Source organism: Zalophus californianus, chromosome 4 (assembly GCF_009762305.2).
Source record: "Zalophus californianus isolate mZalCal1 chromosome 4, mZalCal1.pri.v2, whole genome shotgun sequence".
Lineage (NCBI taxonomy): Eukaryota > Metazoa > Chordata > Mammalia > Carnivora > Otariidae > Zalophus > Zalophus californianus.
Window position 1 is genome coordinate 864,966 of NC_045598.1, and position 21,591 is coordinate 886,556.

The window sequence follows — 21,591 nt, forward strand, 5'->3', positions numbered from 1 at the left end:
TGAACGGCGGGGATGCTGGACACACTGAGGAGGCAGCACGGAGCGCCCGTTTGGAGGAGATCAGAAGTGGAGCCCCCAAGGGTGAGCTGCCGACAGCCCCCCAGAGGAGGGTCCCGGAACGCCCAGAGACAGAGTGAGCGAGACATGTTGTGGCCTCGGCGCAGCTCTTGAGAAACCAGGCAACCAGGCCAGGAGCCCGAGTGGGGCCGCGCTAGGGGTGATAGGGCTGGAAGGGTCTGTGCTCTGAGGCCCAGGGGAGGCCCCACCTGCTGGGGTCTGGATAGCAGCATGTGGAGAGAGGGCTGGAGCCCCCATCTGAGGGGAAGCCCAGGGAGGAAAGCAGCTTGGCTAACTGTGATGGACACGCCTCCCACGGCCCAGGGGCACCTGCCCTGGAGCGCCACCTCACACTCACCGTTTCTGGGCGTCCAGCTCCTGGCACCGGCGTTGATGGAAAAGGTGCTTGAAGGCGTCCCCACCTTGGGCCAGAATCATCTCCTTCTCGGCTTGGGCCTTCTGCTCAGCCAGCTCTGCCTTGGCCTGGCCCCATGCTTGAAATTTCCGGAGCGTTTCCTTGGGAACAGAGAGCAGGGAGGTTTATGGCACTGACACACGCATGTGCACACACACACACCGGAACTTTCTATTGCACGGATGACGTTAAGTTAGCTCTGAGATGCCTGAATAGATGTCTGCAGAGCCCTACTCCCTCACCTGGCCCGCCCACCTACTGACCAACCCTCCTCAAGATCCTCAGGTGCTTCCCGAAAACTGAGTGCACTGTCTTCTGCTGTTCCACAGGACTGGCCCCTGGCCTCTGCCCCCGGCTGTTTCTTGGCCACGCTGGGCTTCCCTCCAAGAGGCCTGCTCTCTCTTGCCTCTGAGCCTTTGCAAATGCTGATCCCTTTCTTCCCTCTCCACTTTCGAGGCCTAACTGCCACACCCCAGGCCCCAGGGGGGTGTCACTTCCTCCAGCAAGATCCTGGGCCCCTGCACACGGCCTCACCAAGCCCTGGTCCTCCTGGAGCCTTGTCATCGCGCCTCCCATGGACCAGGCCCCATGAGGACAGGTCTGTGTACTTTCTTCCTGCCCAGCTAGTCACCTGGCTAGGGCCAGCACAGACCCGGGGGCAACAGATCCTGGGGGCAGTGACTGAGTGGTGAGTTGGAGGACACAAGACTCCCATCCGGAGGAGCAGGGATTCAGGAGGACAGGGCAGGGCGGGCCAAGCAGTGTACAGGTGTGGACCCCTGAGTGGAAGGACACATGCCTGCCTGGACAGGCTCATGGAGGATTGCGCGGGGCCCTGAGGGTGTCGGGAGGCTCTCACGCTGTCCCTCCCGGATTGCAGTGCATCCCGCGGGCCAGGGCCCATGACAGCTGAGAGCCAGGGCGCCTACCCTGTTGGCGGTGATGCTGTTCTTCAGAGCCAGCACTGCGTCCATGCGCCTCTTCATGTGCGCCCGGGACTTCCTCTCCTCCTTTCTCTCCTGTTCTCGAATTCTGCAGGAAGGTGCATTTTTCACCAGAACTGCCAAGGTCATATTGATGCACAAGTACAGAACCAGAAGGAGCCTGGGGGTTGGTCATGTCCGCCAAGGAAATAACGGAATGTGGTGACATGAAAGGTACACACAAATTGCTGTTTGAACATCTGTTACGAGGAAACGCTGAAACACGTTTCCCTGGACTGGAGGCTCCTGCCATCTTACGGTAGGTCCTCATCTGAAAATAAGCAGGCAATCAGCTCAAAACTAAAAATAGTTTTATTATTTTTTGACAGTAAGGTGATGATTTAATAATAAAATTGGGGAATTTTAAAACAAAAACAAAGGATCAATTCTTACATTTCTTCTCTGGGGAATCAATGGGAAGAGAGTCTGAGAACGCTACCTTCTCAGGGAGGCCTTCAGGAACCTCACTGCGATCTTGTGATTCTTCTGGGCGTCTTCCACCAGCTTCTGGTGCCTGAGCCCGTGCTCCCTCTGGAGGTATATGGACTTCCTGCAGTGGCACAGGGCAGTGGAAACAGAAGGGCCTGAGCATCTGCTCTGGGGGGCCACGCCCACCTGGGGAACAGGTGTCCCTAAGAACCAGGCTGGCGGCACCTGTGTGCTTGTGCCGAGGGCGAGGGCCGGGAGGGGGATACGGGGCGGAGTGGGCACCACAGGCAGGCCGAGGACCACGCTGGTGGGGAGGGGCAGGTGAGGACCCCAGGAGTGGCCAGGGGCTTGGCTCCCACGGAAAGAGCAGAGAAACCTGGCAATGGATTGTCTGGGGTGGGGAGAGGAAGAGTCGCGAGGACCTCGGGTAAGGACTGAGAGCTAAGGAGATGGGGAGTGGGAGTGGGGTGCTCTGGAGCCTGGCCCAACAGGAGGCCCCTGGATGCGGGCCGCACTCGGGGAAGGGCGGGGACTGAGCCCCTGGGAACGGCCAGAGCAGGAATGGGAAGGAAAAGTGACGTAAGGTCGGCGGGGTGGGGGGAGCTTGGGGCAGGGGCGGGGCTCAGGCAGGACCGCAGCTGAGCGGGCTCTGGAGAAGCTCTGGAGAGCCCCCCTCCCCGCTGCAGCAGGGCCTCACCACCTACCTGGCCCTCAGCAGCCGGTTCCGCTCAGCCTTCTCCAAGGCCGCCTCCTCCTTGGCCGCCTGCTCCTGGAGCCGCTTCCTGCCAGCCACCTCCTCCTCCTGGGCAGACTTGGGGCCGTCCTTGAGCGGTCGCTCCTGGATTGCAATGTGCCACATGCTGCTCCTTCAAACAAGAGGCCCTTCTGTTTCTGTCAGTGAAGGTGTTGGAGACCTGGGGCCGTACCCAGGCATAGTGTCCATGCCAGGGGTCTGGGAGTGCCTGGGTATCCAGTTTTGACAAACACCACGGAAGGTCATCTCTTCCTCCCGGGAGCCCTCTGGGCCTGCCGCTGCTGGAGAGGGAGGCTCCCCCTTCACCTCAGCACCAGCGGCCCCTGCCCTGCTTGAACCTGGATCTCCACTTCCTGAGTATCCTTGAGCACTCACCTGCACCTGCCCCCTCCAGGCCTGAGGACAGGCCAGGGACACAGGTGGGAGATGCTGCCTTTGAAGGGGGCTCCCTGTGGCTCTGGGACAGAGACAGGGCCGGGGCAGCACGGGGCATGGAGGGGACGAGGGCTGGTGTCATAATGGGCAGAGGGTCAGGGTTCTGGGTATGGATGGGTGGCAGGGATGTTTGGCTGATTGATTATAGGGTCCCTAGGCCTGAAAAAAGATGTTTTGTTTTTTTTTTTACTAAGGTCTCACTTTCTCTGAATAACCAGTGTGGTCAGTCAGAGAGAGGTGACCATGGAAGGAAGGTCAGAGGGCCAGAGAGGCTGCTGGAGGATGGGGAGGCACAGAGACTCGCCCCTTCCAGGGCTGAGCGGGCCTCAACTCCCGCTGAGTGGCCAGTCCACCCTTGGCTGAGAGCAGGCTAGGCCCCACTCTGGTACACGCCCTTCAGGACCCAGATGGTCTTGCACCAGGCTGGGCACGGCGATTTGTGCTCTCAGGAACGGTCACTTCCTCTGGACACAGGGCTTCCTTCTTCACCTGTGTCCTTGTTACTGCTGTGATTCTCTGAGGAGGCACAGTCGCTCAGCTCACTGTGCATCACCGTGACTTCCATACAATGATGTCATTTTAGAGACCAAAGTGCCGTGGTGGGGTGAAGGCTCAATTCACCGCGTGCCAGGCACCTCACGGGCACAGCAGCTGGTTTTGCTGGGGAACGTCAACTTGAGACTCAGTATGAGGTGGCCAGTTCCCAAGATGACAGCCCGTGACCCTGCCTCTTGTGTGTACACCCTGAGCAGCTTGCACCCACCTGGTCTCACGATGGATCCAAATGTGACGGAAGTGGGTACATCACTTCCGAGATGATGCTGGGGTTTTTGCTTGGCTACTTCCCCTCTACCTCCACATTGCCCACCCTGGGGGCTCAGTGCCCTGTTGTGAGCAGCCTTAGGGGGAGGCTCATGTTGGGGAGAACTGAGTGATTGGAAGCTGATCCTCCATCCAGCCCAGTGAACCTTCAGATGATGCCACCTTGGCTGACATCCTCATGGAAGACCTTGAGTCAGAAACCCTCAGCTACACTGCTCCTGGGTGCCTGACCATCTAGGAAGGCTGAGGTAATGCTTGTCATGTTCAACTGCAGATGCACTGGACTCTGCTACACACAAAAACATGGATGCACCAGACCCCCGCTACACACAAGAACACGAATGCACCGGACCCCTGCTACACACAAGAACACGGATGCACCCGGACCCCCGCTACACACAAGAACACGGATGCACCCGGACCCCCGCTACACACAAGAACACGGATGCACCCGGACCCCCGCTACACACAAGAACACGGATGCACCCGGACCCCCGCTACACACAAGAACACGGATGCACCCGGACCCCCGCTACACACAAGAACACGGATGCACCGGACCCCTGCTACACACAAGAACACGGATGCACCCGGACCCCTGCTACACACAAGAACACGGATGCACCTGGACCCCTGCTACATACAAGAACATGGATGCACCTGGGAACCTGACAAGGCAAGACCGCCAGCGTTTTTGTGGCTCTTGTAAAGACAACTGCGCAGCTGGGTGCTGGTTGATGAGCCTGAGCCTTGCGGCCAACTGTCAAGCAAGGGCCATGTAAATGCCCATCATCCTTCTGGCTTGCTCACAGATGGATCTACCATCCTGGCCACCTTTCTTTCCTCCCCTCTTCTCACTAGATTATGGAGAGGGTGTTGTGCTTTATCCCACAGGAGCCAGGGGCTCAGACTGGACTGTGCCTGCCTTACAGGGGGGATGGGTTACAGACTGATTCCCGGCAAGACTTGCTGTGGGGAGTGGGCAGCTGTGGTTCTTCCGGCAGAGGGGTGGCGTGTGGCCGACGCCCTGTCCCAGTCCTCTCTGGGCCCTCCTGCATGTCTCCCAGAGGCCACCTGGCCAGCACCTGGGGGAGGGGCCACTGTACAGGGGTGGGGGTGGGGAGCAGGACACGAGCCCCTCCTAAATCCCTTGCTTGCTTCTACAAGCTAGAGGTAATGCTGATGTTTACAACCTGGTCTGCAAAATACTGGAGACAATGCAACAGTCTCTTTTTCTGGGGGATGATTTTACAAAGGTTGTGAAACACTTAAAAAATTTTTTTTGAGGGGCACCTGGGTGGCTCAGATGGTTAAGCATCTACCTTCGGCTTAGGTCATGATCTCAGGGTCCTGGGATCAAGCCCCGCACCAGGCTCCCTGCTTGGCAGGGAGCCTGCTTCTCCCTCTCCCTCTACTGTTCCCCCTGCTTATGCTCTCTTGCTCTCTCTGTCAAATAAATAAATAAAATCTAAAAAAAAATTTTTTTTTTGAGAGAGAGAGAGAGAGTGCGAGCAGGAATGGGTGGAGGGAGAGGGAGAATCTCAAGCCGACTTCCCACTGAGTGCAGAGCCTGATATGGGGCTCCATCTCGACCCTAGGATCACGACCTGAGCCCAAATCAAGAGTTGGACGTTTAGCTGACTGAGCCAGCCAGGCACCCCCAAACACTTTTTTAAAAAATGGTGTTGGCAGTTCTATGGAAGCACAAAGCTGGAAAGGGGAAAAAGGAAAAGAAGCAGGTTTCATAGTTCTTAAAAATGTAAACAAACATGGAGAAAGTGGGAAACATTTACGTGAAGTCTTATCCTGTCAGTGATTTCATTTAACGGGCTCCCTTCCAATTTCTGGGCAGCTGGAAGGTCAAGCACACAACAACTGAAGGGCGGTGTCCTGCCACCCGGCTGGAAGGGCCCGTCCGCTCCCGCCTGACTCACTCGCTCTTCTGCAGCAGCGCCCTGATTTTCGACTGCAGGTCTCTCTCGTTGTTCAGCTCCGTGCAGAGGCGTCTGGACACCGCCTGGAGGCGGCCCACGGCTGCACTGCTGAGGCACAGGGCAGGTGAGCAAGGGAGGTGGGGGGTGGCATCAGCCTGGCCCCGGGAGAGCCCCCTACAGCCGCCACCCAACAGAGGCCTTCCCAGGGCCACCTTCACCTGGCCTTTTCATCTTCCTGGGAGAAATCTGTCTAAACCAGCCAGCGGGAACAGCGATGGGTGTGAGGTCCTATGCCCGCTGCTGGCTGCTTGGCCGGGCACAGAACTTGCTAGACAACCCGCCCTGGTCATGCCACTGCCCACTTTCCTCCAGGGTCGGGGAGCCGGTTCCCCTTGTTCCAGCCTGTCGGAGCTGCAGGCCCGTTCAGATCCAGGAAGGCTCCAGCACACTCACCCTAAGACCATAAGCAGCCAGGCGGCCGAGAAGCCAGTGGAAGACTCTCTAGGTTCCGAGCCCACTCTGTAACCTCTCATTAGGTTCCTTCCCCTCTGGCTTTCCGGACTCGGGGCTGGCCAGTGCACTACCCGGTCATCCGAGCGCCCAGGTGTGTTCTGAGATAATGACGGGGGCGCTGGGCCGAGCGGGGTGGCCGGTGGGGCTGCCCTGTGGGAACAGCCTCGGCTGACACTGACCACAGGACCCGGCTGTGTGGATATCATGGGGCAGGACCCCAGGCATGTGCAGCTGGAGAGTGGGTTTCGAGCTGGTCAGTCAGGCCCTCATTTCCAGACACCGGCCTGCTGTGTCCCATAGAATCAGGTGGATTTCAAAACCCTACAAAAGAGCCTGTTTCTCCTGGCGGGGGCTGGGGCTGCAGGCCTCACGAAGCTGTTGCTCCATGCACTAGCTGGCTCCTCGTCCTGGGGCCCCCAGGACCCCTGCCTCCAGCAGCCAGGAGCCCCTCTGCCCTCCTGGGGCCAGTGGGGCCAGGTGTTCGCCTCTGTGGCTGGCGCTCTTCCCTCTCCCGGCAGCAAGTGGGGCAACTCTCAGACCGCCAAGGTCTCCAGCTCAGACCGCCAAAGTCCCGCTGCATCCCTTCTCAGCAGGGTGACCTTGGGCAGGTCACTTAGTGTCCCTAAGTCCCTTCAAGGGCTGCTGTAAAATTACAGGGTTGAAGCACATGGACGCCATCTGGCTCCCAGGGGGACCTCAGGGCGCATCTGTGGACGCCAGCCCCAGGTGCACACAGAGCTCCCAGAGCTCCCAGCTGGCATGTCCGTGCAGTAGCCATGCAGATATCGGACACCCTTGCCTGCCCTGCCCTGCCCCCTAGTTTTGGTAGTGGTACCACCTAGCTGGCTGTTCAAGGCAAAGCCAGTCCTGATGTTTCTTCCCCTTAGCCCACTGGTATCCCTACATTGTCCCCACAGAGTGGCCCCTCTGTTTGGGCGCGCCTGGGGCTTTGCACATCCTCACCCCCCAGAATGTTCTTTCCCGGTCATTGCAGGCAAGTTGTTTTTGTCACTCAGGTCCTAGCCTGGAGGTAACTTCTCAGGAGGCTTCCCTGGATACCTGCCTCAAAGGGATCACCCCTCCTGACCTCATGGCCATCAGCTTTCTTGTCTTGTGATGACAGGTTTCTTTGTTTCCAATTTGGGTTGTGTCCGTTTCCCACACTGAAGGGCAGCTAGTCTGCTTCCTCATGTACCTAAAGGCTGCAGGTGTTAGTATAGATCAAGGTTTGGGGGAGACTAGATGCCCCTCTGTGGCACTGCACTGGTGATCCCCAACCTCCTGCCCCCCTCGGCGCCCAGTGTGCATGACCTACGTGTTGTTGGCCTCTTTTTCCGCAGCCACCTCAGCCGACACGCTCGCCTGCTGTTTGGTGATGAGATCCATCCTCTGGCGGCAAGCACGCAGCTCTCCTCTGAAAGTAAGCCAGAATCTAGATGAATGCTTCTCTGGAATCCAGTCTCGCTGCATGCTCACCCAGGTGCCTCCGACCGTTACCCATCTTCAGAAAAGGACAGTGGGGCTCAGGGCAGTGAGGGGACTAGGCCCTCACAGACCATGTTGACATTTCCCTCCAGCTCCTCTCGCCAAGGCTAGGGGCCATGGTCATCTGTCCCCCTCACCCAGGCCAGGGGCTGAGGTCACGTCTTCTTTCCAAGGATTTCTCTCACATAATCAAGTTGCATGATCAGGGTCTTGGACATCTGTTTTCTTGAAAGTCACCCGTGTGACCTCAGCCCAAATGAGAATTAACATGAATCAACACAAATGAATGAGCTCAGGCATGTCAAGGGCACGGGGGAGAGGCCTGGGAGGGCTGTGCGCAGGGCACACAGCTGTAGCCCCTCCTCAGTGTTCTAGAACTCACAACCGATGTGTGGGTCTAGACTGAAGTCCGATTCAAAACTCTAGCTCCTGTGATTAAAACAGCAGAACCAAAGTAGTTCTAAATGACTTCTGGAGGACACGCAGGGAACTGCCATACGGACGGGTATGCGGTGGCAAGGAGATGTCCGTTTCCTTAGGGGAAGTAACCAAGCCAAGGTTCTGCACAAAGATGTTTTTGTATTTTTACTATTTAGGAGTAAAGTATTGTGATCTCTGCAATTTGCTTTCAAACAACTTAGCAAAAAGAAATCACATAAATGTACACATACACAGAGAAAGAAATGACAGGAAAAGGTTAACAGTGGTGTAACGGTGATAGCTATTAACATTTCCAAAAGTTTCCAACTTTTCTGTATGATTCAGCTTTTCTTCACAGACTTTCGGGGAGCACGCTGAATCAGTGTTAGTGCTGATGGAGCTCGAGGGGCCCGTAAGGGCAGGACCGGACCATCTGAGGGCAAGTCCCACCCAGACAGGTCACCAGCCAGGCCCAGGCCCAGCAGGAACAAAGCGGGCACCCTCTGCACACTTTACGTGACAGCCCAGAAGGCAGGAGGAAGTCTGTCCATCAAGGACGGCCAAGGTCCCTCCTGTGGGGCCTGTGGGGTCAGCAGGGTCAGAGGGCTGGCCAGGTCAATGCCTCCTCGGAAAAGGGTAGCCCCGCCCACTGCCGCTCACCCCGCCCACCGCCCTACCTTTTCCCTGCTCGCCACGCCCACCGTAGCTCCCTCCCCGCAGCCTATCATCGCTTGCCACGCCCACCGCTCGCTGCGCCCACCACCTCTCATGTCCACCCCCCCGCTCTCTCCGCCCACCACCCGTCGCTCCACCCACCACCAGCCCTGTGCCACCTTGCCCCGCCCACCACAGCTCACTCCCCCTGCAGCTCATCCCACCTGCCGCCTTCACCATTGACCACGTTCACCCCGCCCACTGTGGCTTGCCCCACCCAGCGCCCCACCCCACCCACCCACCCACCCAGCGCCCCACCCCACCCACCCACCCACCCAGCGCCCCACCCCACCCACCCACCCACCGCCCCACCCCACCCACCCACCCACCGCTCACCCCCGCCCATCACAGCTCTCTCTATGGCCCCGCCCATCACCACTCGCCACGCCCACCATTTACCACGCCTGCCGCCGCGTGTGGCGTTCACCATTGCCCCCCCGCACCCCGCCCCGTCCACCACCCACTCCGCTCACCACTAACTTGGTTTTCTTTTCTTTTTAAATTTATTTGAGAGAGGGAGAGAATAAGGGGGATGGGTGGGGAGGAGGGTCAGAGGGAGAGGGAGAAGCAGATTCCCACTGAGCACCGAGCACCAAGCAGGTGGCCAGGAAGCAGGTGGCGGGTGGGTCCCAGTGTGGTACTTGATCCCAGGACCCCGGGATCATGACCTCAGCCCGTCAGACACTTAACTGAGCCACCTGGGCGCCCCTCACCTGGTTTTCTGAATGAAAAGCTCTTTCTCTTCACGCAACTTCTCTAGGTGGCTCAAGGTCTTTCGCAGGTGGCGTGCCTGGAGTCCATCTGGGATGGCTGTTTTCTTCTTACTTATATCAGCATCAGCGTTGTGCTGTTTCTCTGGGCTTAATGCAGAAAGGACACCAACTGCCCTCGCAGCCCAGCTCCACCTTTCTGCAGAGGATGCCCAGGCTGGGGTGGGAGGAAGCGAGCTGCCCACCCAGATTGATTACCAGAGGCATCCTGAGTCAGCACTGTTCCCAGCTTCTCCAGGAAGAAATTCAGCCTCAAACTCTCGATCCTCTAGTTCATCTCTTTCTAGAAATTGAGGCAAGAGAAAAAAACAAAAAGCAGATACAGACATTCAAGTCTGAAGCACTGGTATAAATCTAGACAAGCTCACACTGATAGGCAATGATGCTGGTGGTGTCTTAGAGCAATGGTTCTAAAAGTGTGGCCCAGGGAACCCTGGTGGGACGGCCTAAAATCCTTTCAGAATGTCTGCAAAACCAAAAACTATTTTCCTAACAATACTAAAACATCATTTGTCTTTTTTATTCTCATTTCATAAGTGTACAGTGGAGTTTTCCAAAAGGCCGCATGATACATAATATCACAACAGACTAACACAGATGGAGATATGGAATCCAATTGTCTTCTGATAAACCAGATTTTTTCTGTTCATATAATAAATTTAGTTTTGCTAATTTAAGTGAATAAATATAAAAAATTTTCAGCTATAATATTTAATACAGTAAATGTTATATGATATAATCAACATAAAAGCTCTTTGGGTCTTCAAGAATCTTTAAGAATGTAAAGGGGTCCTCTGACAGAAAACTTTGAGAAATATTGTCTTAGAGAATCTCTGTAGACTTCCAGCAAAACATGGCCAATGGAAATATCCAATAGCATATATTGCCACTCCTTCACTAAATCTCAGTGAAAATGACTGGAAAGGAATTTAAAAAGGCATCAACGCAAATCACAAGGAATATGGGAAAGAAAGTGGACAAGAAAATCCTATACAATTTTAGAAGATGGAAAGGTGGGCACTGCTTTACCTCACGACACTCCACCATACCTCACCTCACAACTCCTCACCTCACCATACCTCATCTCACCTCAACTAACCTTACAATACCATACCTGACATCACCACACCTCACCATACCCCACCTAATCTCACCTCAGCTCACCTCACCAAATCTCACTCACCTCACTACACCACACCACACCACACTTCACCTCATCTCACCACACCTCACATCTCACCTCACCTCACCATATACCTCTCCTTACCTCATATCCCACACCTCACCTCACCATACCTCACCTTAACTCACCTCACTTTGTCTCACCCCACCTCAGCTTACCTAATCTCATCTCAACTTGCCTCACCTCACCTCACTACACCACACCTCACCTCACTACACCACACCTCACCTCACCTCACCATACCTCACCTCACCTCAACTCACCTTACCTCACCTCATCTCACCTCACCTCACCATACCTTACCTCATATCACCACACCTTACCTCACCTCACTTTACCTCACTTCACCTCACCTCACCATACCTTACCTAATCTCACCTCAACTCAACTCACTGCATCTCATCTCACCTCACCTCACCATGCCTCATACCATCTCACCATACCTCATCTCACCTCACATCACCATGCCTCACCTCAACGCATCTCACCTCATCTCATATCACCTCACCGCACCTTACTATACAACTCACCTCATCTCACTACACCTCACCTCAACTCACTTTACCTTACCTCAATAATCTCAACTCAACTCACCTCACTTCATACCACCACACCTCACCATACCTCCCCTAATCTCACCTCACCTCAATTCATCTCACATCATCTCCTTACCTCACCTCATCTCACCTCACTGTACCTCACCTTACTTCACTTCACCATACCTCACCCAATCTCACCTCACCTCATCTCACCACACCTCACCTCAGATTGCCACACCACACCTAATCTAAATTCACCTCACTTGGGCGCCTGGGTGGCTCAGTTGGTTAAGCGACTGCCTCCGGCTCAGGTCATGATCCTGGAGTCCCGGGATCGAGTCCCGCATTGGGCTCCCTGCTCGGCAGGGAGTCTGCTTCTTCCTCTGACCCTCCCCCCTCTCATGTGCTCTCTCTCATTCTCTCTTTCAAATAAATAAATAAAATCTTTAAAAATAAATAAATAAATTCACCTCACCTAATCTCACCTCAACTCACCTCACTTCATTTAACCATACCTCACCTCAATCACCACACCTTACCTCACCTCACTTCACCATATCACAACTCATTTCATCTCACCACACTTCACCTCACCTCATCATACCCCACCTTACCACACCTCACCTCACTAAACCCTACCAAACCACAAAGCACACCACACTGCACCATGTCTATCCTCACCTCAATCACCATACCACATCACTCCACACCTCACCTGACCTCACCAAACCTCACACCACCACACCTCACTTTATCTCACCTCACCCCACCTCACCATACAACTCACCTCATCTCACCTCCCCACACCTCATCTGACCAAACCTCACAACACTACAAACCATGCCACACCACACCATGACTCATCTCACCTCATATCACCATACCAAACCACTCCACACCTCACCTCACTTCATCTCACCACATCTCATTTTACCTCACCACACCACACCTCTCCTCACCTTGCCTCACCACTCCTCACCCCACCACACCGTGCCTTATCATACCTCACCCCACCACACTGCACCTCACCTTGCCTCACCTCACCTTACCACACCTCAGCATACTTCACCACACTTCACCCGACCTCACCACACCTGACCTCACCAAACCTCACAACACACAAATCACACACCACACCATGCCTCATCTCACCTAATATCACCATACCACACTCCACATGTCACCTCATCTTGCCTCACCACACCTCACCTTGCCTCACCTCACACCACACCTCACCTCACCTCACCACACCTCACCACACCACCTCACATCAACATGCCTCACCTCACCTCAGCTCACCTTACCACACCTCACCTCTCCTCACCTCACCACACTTCACCTGACCTCACCTCACTACACCTCACCTCACCAAACCTCACAACACTACAAACCACACCACACAACACCATGCCTCATCTTATCTAACATCACCATACCACACTCCACATGTCGGCTCAACTCACCTCACCAAACCTCACATCACCACACCTCACCACACCTCACCTCACCTCACCACACCTCACTTCACTTCATCTCATCTCACCTCTTCTCACCATACCTCACCTCATCTTACCTCAACTCACCTCACCTCACCTCACCACACCTCACCTCATCTCACCACAGCTGATCTCACCACACCTTACCTTACCTCACCACACCTTGCCTCATCTCACCTCACCACATCACAACTCACTTCATTTCACCACACTTCACCTCACCATACCTCACCTCATCTCACCTCAACTCACCTTACCTCATCTCACCATGCCTTACCTCACCATACCTCACATTAGTTCACTTCACCCTCCCACATCTCACCACACCTCACCATACCACACCTCACCTCACCTCACCTGACCACATATCACCTCACCATAACTCACCTTACCTCACCTAATCTCACCTCACCTCACCATGCCTCACTTCACCTTGCCTCACCATGCCTCACCTCACCACAACTCACCTTATCACACCTCACATCAGTTTACCACACCACACCTTGCCTCTGCTCACCACACTTCAGTTACCTCCTTCACCACACCACACTTACCAAACCTCAAAATACCACACCTCATCTTACCTCACCTCACCACATCTCACCTCGCCTCACCACACCACACCTCACCTCATCTCACTACACCTCACCACACCTCCCTTCCCCTCATTTCATTTCACTTCACCCATCTCACCATGCCTTACCTCACCTCACCACACCTCACCTCACCATACCTCACTTCACCTCAACACACCACATGATACCTCACCTCACCTCAACATACCTCACAACACCACAAACTGTACCACACCATACCTCACCTCACCATACTTCACAACACCACAAACCACACCACACCATACCTTACCTAATCACACCCCGCCTCACCATATCTCGCCTCACCAAACCTCACTTCACATCACCACACCACACCTCACCACACCTCACACCACCACAAACCACACACCACACACCTCACCTCACCACAACTCACTATACCTCACTTCACCTCACCATACCTCACCTTACCTCACCACACACCTCAACCTCCCCTCACACCACACCTCAACTCACCACATATGAACTCACCTCACCTCACCATACCCCACTTCATCTTACCACACCTCACCTCACCAAACCGCACTTCACCACACCTCACCATACCTCCTCACCACACCTCACTACACCTCACAACACTGTGAACCACACCACACTACACTCACCTTACCACATCTCACCTCACCAAACCTCACCTCACATCATCATACCACACTCTACACCTCACCTCACCTCACCTCACCAAACCTCACCTCACCAAACCTCACCTCACCACACCTCACTTCACCTCACCAAACATCACCAACCCTCACAATACCACAAACCATACTTCACCTCATGTCACCTCAGGTCACCTCACTTCAACGCTGTTCACCTCACCACACCATATCTCACCTCAGCTCACATCACCATACTATGCCATACCACACCTCATCATCTCACCTCACCTCACTAATCTCACCACACCTCACATCAGCTCTCCTTATCACTTCTTACTTCATCACACCTCACAATGCCATAACTCGTCTCACCTCATCTCGCTATACCTCACCACACCTCACCTCATCTCACCACATCACACTTCAACACGTCTCACTTGATCACCTCACCTCACCTCACCATACCTCATATCACCTCACCTTGCCTCACCTCACATCACCATGCCTCATTAAACCTCACTTCCGTACTGAGAAAGGAGCCATCCTGGGGTTAAACGGAGGACCAAGGAAATTAGTCCAGGATTGTCCTGCCTGATGCCCAGCACTAGCCCAAATCAAAGCATATCTTAGAAAAATTTGAGATTATCAGTGATTTTTTTTAATCTAACAGCTTTCAGGGAAAGAAAACAAAAATAGGTCATATTCAAAGGATTGGGATAAAAATGGCATCATATTTCTCAATAAAGATGTTAGAACTAGAAAACTGTGTTCTGCCACTTTCAAGATTCTCAGCCATAATTTATCTTTCTTTCAACTAAAGACAGAAAAATATAAGCTCCCTCTTTGAGAAAAAAATATAAACTTAAAATATGTAGTCTTTCTGAAGAAAAGGAATTAACGGAAACTAGGAAGCACATCATTTATCTTCATTGTTGCTGAAACACCTGTTATTTGTGAAAAGACCTTATTACCATCTTCCACAAGTGGGACATTGTCCAAAAGCTCCTTCTTAGGAAATAGGCTAGCATCTTCTTCCATCTTGGGAAGCAGAAATTATCTACAAAAAAATTATTACAGATATAGATGAATAAGGTCATAGTTTAAAAAAAACCATAAGTATTGGATTTCATAAGAATTAATAATTTCTCTTATAAAAAGACATTAAGAAAATGGATAAGCCACAGCTTAGGAAAAAGCATTTGTAGCACATAAACCTGACAACAGTCTTATATCCAGAATGTATAAAGAGCCCCTAAATAGCAACAATATAAAGTCCAAACTCCAACTGAAAAGGCACAGAAATTTTAGGACAGACATGGTAAGGGAAGATACACAAATGGCCAATAAACTTGGGAAACTGCGTGTAGCAGCATTAGTCACTGGGGAAATGTGAAGTAAAACCACAATGAGACACTGCTGCACACCTACTAGAATGCCTAAAATAAAAAATACAAATATTAAGTCATAACACTAAATGTTATTGACATAGACTTACCGTGGGACCCAGAAATCCTACTTGAGGTATGTGCCCAAGAGAAACAAAAATATGTCCTTAAAAAAAATCTTGTACATGAATGTTTATAGCAACCTTACTCACAGAGCCGCCAAGTGGGAACAACCTAAGTGTCCATCAGTGTGAGAATGGAACACTGCTCAGTAACAAGACAGAATGAAGCTGATCCATACAAACATGTGGATGGATCTCAGAAACATTATGTCAGGTGCAGGAAGCCAGACACAAAAGAGAACTAGGAAACCCAAATGCAGGCAAAACTAATCGTCAGTGATAGTGGTTTCTGGGTTAAAAGCAAGGAATGGGGTGTGGGAGCATGAGGAACATGGTGGGTGGGGGATGTTCTAGATCTTGTTTGGAGAGGTGGTCACATAGGTGTATATAATTCCCAAACTCATCCAAGTGACTATTTAAGATGTGTGCGTGATATAGAATGTGATGCATGTTACAGTACAGTTCAAAGGCAATTCTTTTTTTTTTAAAGATTTTATTTATTTATTTGAGAGACAGAGAGCACGAGCAGGGGGAGGGGCAGAGCGAGAGAGAGAAGCGGACTCCCTGCTTAGCAGGGAGCCCGATGTGGGACTCGATCCCAGGGCTCTGGGATCATGACCTGAGCTGAAGGCAGACGCTTAACCGACTGAGCCACCCAGGCGCCCCTTAAAAGTGATTCTTAAGAAATTTCAGAATATTCATTACACTTCAGTTATCATTTTGGGAATGTTAGGAGCTTTTCTGTGTAGAACTTAGTATGGAATGTTGGTATTATGTAGGAGATGCTATAATTGTAGATGAATTTGTTTTTCATTGCTTGATTTAACAATTACTTCAGAATAACTCCCTGAAAAATATTTTCAAAGCCTAATAATGTTTCCTGGATAAATCATTAATAAGTCAATGCTAATAATTCTTTTAAAATGCTACAAAGAAACAATCATGCGTTACAATTCTGAGAGGCAGAATTTTAAGGCATCTTGTAAAATGCCAACAATGTTCCTCCTACTTGAAAAAGTCTATTAACTTGCTGGTCGGTGAATGGCAGAGCTTTCAGAAGATATTCATAAAGTGGTCAAATCTGTTCTGCTTCGTGCCCATGAACTCCATGTGCTCATGATAATGTAGTTTAATTGACCCCCCAATGAATGAATGACTGATAAGAGGTGGAACATCACAGTTTCATTTAAAACAACTACATTAAACCACATATACTTTTTTTAAAGATTTTATTTTTAAGTAATCTCTACACCCAACATGGGTCTTGAATTCACAACCCAGAGGTCAAGAGTCATGGGGCACCTGAGTGGTGCAGTTAGTTGGTTAAGCCTCGGGTTCTTCATTTTGGCTCAGGTCATGATCTCATAGTTGTGAGATCAAGCCCCATGTCTGGCTCTGCGCTGGGCATGGAGTCAGCTTAAGATTTTCTCTCTCTCTGCCCCTCCCCAACCCCCTCTCTCTCCTTCTCTCTAAAAAAGAAAGAAAGAAAGAAAAAAGAGTCACCACTCCACTGACTGAGCCAGCCAGGTGCCCCTAAACCACACACACTTTCAATGTCCAGTTAAAAACGGTAGTTCCAGCAGGTGGCCTCTGATCCCTCTTAAATGCTCACTAAAACAACAGCAGAAGGATTCAGTTCTTCCAACACATGAATCTGTAAGGACAAGGCAAACAGGAGAAGACATAGTTCGAACAAAACAGAAGCTGGGAAGCGTGAGATGATATCGCCCCGGCAGGTGGAGGCGTGGACTGACACTTCAGAAGAGAAACCTGAACCACGAAACCCCTTGGTGTATCATTAGCCAGTGAAAGGCCCCAGAACTGGGTGTCTCTGAAGGGGGCTGAAATAGAATCAAAAACAGAGATTTGCTAAAACATGCTTAAGAAGCAGCTGGAACTTCCATTTCTGGTTTTGGCAGTGTGGCTGTCCAGTGTGCCAGCCATCACACTAAAAATAAGCAGAAATGCTGGTTAAATTGTATTTTAATTGCCTTAAGAACCTCGAAGAATTGACTAGAAAATAAGAAATCTTCAGGTCAAAATCTAAGTGAAGGCAAGAATATAAATGGTTTAAATGGCCAAGGTAAAAAAAAAAAAAGTCTCTTTTTAAATGTGATGAAAAGACCAATAACAACAACCAAAAAATCTAACTGTATGGAAGCACTGCATTTTAAAAGTCAGAAAAAGATGCACTGGGTAGAAACTGTAAATAGGAAGTTGGTGGAGTTATCTAGAAACACTCAGAATACTTGAGGCAAAAAGCAGCAACAGCAATAAAGAGCCTCCTAACCAGATGTTCAACTCCCCAGGAAGATGCAACAATTTTAACTCCACGTGCATTCACTAACATAGTCACAAAGTACCAGAGCAAAGAGGAACAGAACAATGAAAAGGTCAAAATACAGACTCTCGGGTCGCCTGGGTGGCTCAGTCAGTTGGGCGTCTGCCTTCGGCTCAGGTCATGATCCCGGGGTCCTGGGATCGAGTCCCGCGTCGGGCTCCCTGCTCGGCAGGGAGCCTGCTTCCCCCTCTGCCTCTGCCTCTCTCTCTCTGTCTCTCATGAATGAATAAATAAAATCTTTAAAAAAAAAAAAAAGACTCTCACCGGAAATTTTAACACACCTCTCTCAGGAACTGGTAACAAAACCAGACAAAATAAGTCATCAATGACATACATTTAGACAACATCATTAACAAAAGGAACTGACAGACATATCGAACATGACAGCTACAGAATTTTCAGTGCTCCCTAAAAGCAAACACAGAACATTTACAAAAGCCATCTCCTGGCCCAGAGCAGGTCTCCATCAATTTCAAAGGACTGGAATGGTACGCAGCTTTGTACAGAGTAGAGGACATAGTCAATTATGTCCTGATGACTTTGTATGGTGACAGATGGTGACAGGACTTATCATGGTAACGATTTCATAAGGTAGATAAATATCAAATCACTATGGTGTCCACCTGAAATGAACACAATATTGTATGTCAGTTATTCCTCAATAAAGACAATGCTAAAAAGCTTGCTCTCTGACCAAAAGCCATCGGCCCAAATCAGTAATAAATAGAGAACTACTTTTTGAGAACTACTAAGAAATATATTATTTAAAAAAAGATTTATTTATTTATTTTAGAGAGAGAGCGAGGGGAGGGACAGAGGGAGAGAGAGAATCCCAGGCAGACTCCCTGCTGAGCCTGGAGCCCATCCCATGACCCTGAGACCATGACTTCAGCCGAAATCAACAGTCGGAGGTTTAACTGAGTGAGCCACCCAGGTGCGCCTAAGAAACATACTTCTAAATAACCCATGGGTCAAAGGAAAAACCACTGTGGAAATGATACAATACTTGGAACTGAGTTATAATGACAAGAGCGCCTGACAACCTGCTGGGCAGCTAGAGCCCAGCCGACTTGCGGCCCTAACCGCGCCTATCAGGAAAAGGGTAGCGGCGAACGTGCTCACCAACCAGTTCAAGCAGTTACACAAAGAACTGCAAACGAAACACAAAGAAGGTGGAAGAGAGAAGATTAAAAAGATTAGAAATTCATGCAACAGAAACAAACATGAGAGAGAGGCTCCTGAAAACCAGAAGTTTGTATTTTTAAAAGATTTATAAAAGTGACAAATATCTCATGAAACGTTAAAAAGTGAAAAAGTCAATCAACAACTTTATGCCAATAAATTTGAAAATTTAGACAATGGACAAGTTATTAGAAAAATATTACTAATCAGCATTGTTTGAAGAAAAGAAAAAACTTAAAGAATCCCATAAGCGTAAAAGAAACTCAATGGACAGAGATGTTCCTGCAATGGGAGCTCGGGGTGAAGAGGCTTCCCTGCTGAGTTCCGGGAAACCCGGGAGGTGCACACGCTGCTTCTGGGAAGCAGGAGCAGAAGGCCAGATCCCTGACTCATTTCCTGTGCTCACGTCACCTTTGTCACCACAGCTGGACAGAGCAAGTGGAGAGAGACTCGCGGCTCGCCTGGCTCAGGACACTGCAGGGTGAAGAATCCCCAGCCTGAAGCCCGCAGAGGCGCGTGGGTGAAACCTCAGGACCCCCTGGGCTGATCTGGCATTAGAAATCGGCTTAATTCACCACGGTGACAGACCAAAGGAGGGGAATTAGGTGAGCAACTGGATCAATGTGGGAAAAAGTATTGATAAAATTCAACATCCCACTTAGGCTTTTTAAAAAGACTTCGCAACCTTCTACTAGACACAGACTTCGTTAATGTGGAAAGGCTGTTTGCAGGAAGCGTCATGTGTCTTCCTAACCATGAAAAGCGTGCCTGCAGGACCGAGCGCAAAACAAGGGTGTTCGCTTCCACTCAGCGCTGCCCGGGGCTCCCGGCCAGAACCCGCTAAAAGGAACCAAAGGCGCTCAGAAGTGGAAATGTTTTCAGATCACATGACTGTGTGTGTAGAAAACCCAAATGGGCACACAGATATCCACAGTTATTGAGACTATTTAGTAATGTCGCTAGATACAAGTTCAGTCATAAAGACCAAATGTATTCCCATTTATCAAAACAGATGGGAGAATGAAATTTGGAAGAGATGGCATGTATTTACAGTCACGTCAATAAATCTGAAGTACGTAAGAACAGACAACCAAAGAGGTGCAGAACCTCTCTGGAGAAAATGCTGGAGCCTCCCTGGGGGACATTAAAGGAGACCTCAATATACATAAATGGAACAAATGATCCAGAAACTTCAACAAATGGATGTCACGGTAGAGAAGAGGGACCGGGAGGCTGCTTTAAACCAGAAGGGCCTTAAGAAACAAGTCAGCCACCTGCGGTGTGGGGTCCTGTTTGGACCCTGATTCAAGGGAGCAACTGTAGAAGACATTTTTGAGATGATGTGGGAAAATGAACCCAGATTGGTATTAGATTTTATTAAGAAATTCATGTTAATTTTGTTGGGGTTGATAATGATTTCGCAGTTATGCTAAAAGTGAATCTTCACCTGTTAGAGCTGTAGTTACAGGTAAAAACATCACACCTAGGCTTTTTTTAAACTACATCAACCAGAACCTGCAAGCGGGGAGCAGCAGGTGGGCTGCATGGTACCTGCGAGGCCCCGTCACCACCTTCTCTACCTTTCTGAGATCACACATTTCCACAGTAAACGTGCAAAAAAAGAATAAAGCTAATATAAACAAATAAGGCTCAAGTAGTGGAGACTCAGTGCTGTCAAGATGCCAATTCTCTCCAAATCGCTCTGCAGATTCACTAACCCCCGCCCCCCAAATCCAGCAGGAGTGTGTATGTGTGCGCGTGCACGTGTGTGTCACCAGCGGGCAAGGGTGGACACCTCCGTCACGGGCTGAGGAACTGGGCTTCCCGCAGGGACTCAGTTCCATGAGGAGTAAAGACTCCCTCGGGAAGAGGGAAACTTGGCTGCAGTGGATGGTGGGGGGTGGGCAGCTTCACGGTGTCACGGTTTCCTACACAGGACACTGAAAACATCAGCCATGAGAGGAAAAGCCGGCAGACGGTCATGTACATTTAAATTAAAAACTTTTGTTCAGAGGATGCCCGAGGGAGAGTTAAAGTTACAAACCAGAAGACAAATTCAACAGGTTACCCAACAGGTCTGCCGTCCCAACCACATAAGGACTACCCACGAATCAACAAAGGTGGGCAGCCTTGTGGCAAAGCAGCGAGACTCCCGCGCACTTCACACCACAGAACTGCCCCACGGCAGTAAGTGCGGCAGCCACACGTCCGGTGTGTCCGCGGGCCCCAAGTCATGTCTGCTCTCCCGGCGGTATTCACGGTGCTCCCTTTAAGTCTTAACCAGGCTCTTGCTTTGGATGAGAAACAATTTGTTGGTAATAAAAATTGCCCAACCTCATCTGTAATTAGGGAAATGCAAATTAAAACCACAATCTTGGGGGCGCCTGGGGGGCTCA

General features: G+C 51.0%; 1 protein-coding gene across 7 annotated transcripts in view; it reads right to left on the reverse strand.

Moving 5' to 3' along the window:
* Positions 1-21,591, reverse strand: part of CFAP74 (cilia and flagella associated protein 74) — a 72,167-nt gene that overhangs the window by 42,994 nt on the left and 7,582 nt on the right. For 6 of the 7 annotated variants that reach the window (XM_027582317.2, XM_027582336.2, XM_027582378.2 and 3 more), the window contains 9 exons: positions 15,137-15,222; positions 9,930-10,014; positions 9,675-9,821; positions 7,658-7,756; positions 5,830-5,934; positions 2,589-2,750; positions 1,895-2,005; positions 1,402-1,504; positions 416-573 (listed from right to left, as the gene is read on the reverse strand). In XM_027582317.2, the coding sequence (XP_027438118.2) occupies positions 416-573; positions 1,402-1,504; positions 1,895-2,005; positions 2,589-2,750; positions 5,830-5,934; positions 7,658-7,756; positions 9,675-9,821; positions 9,930-10,014; positions 15,137-15,203 (1,037 nt within the window). In that variant the 5' untranslated portion in view covers positions 15,204-15,222. The remainder of the gene's footprint in view (positions 1-415; positions 574-1,401; positions 1,505-1,894; positions 2,006-2,588; positions 2,751-5,829; positions 5,935-7,657; positions 7,757-9,674; positions 9,822-9,929; positions 10,015-15,136; positions 15,223-21,591) is intronic. The other variant, XM_027582362.2, reaches the window with a different exon arrangement.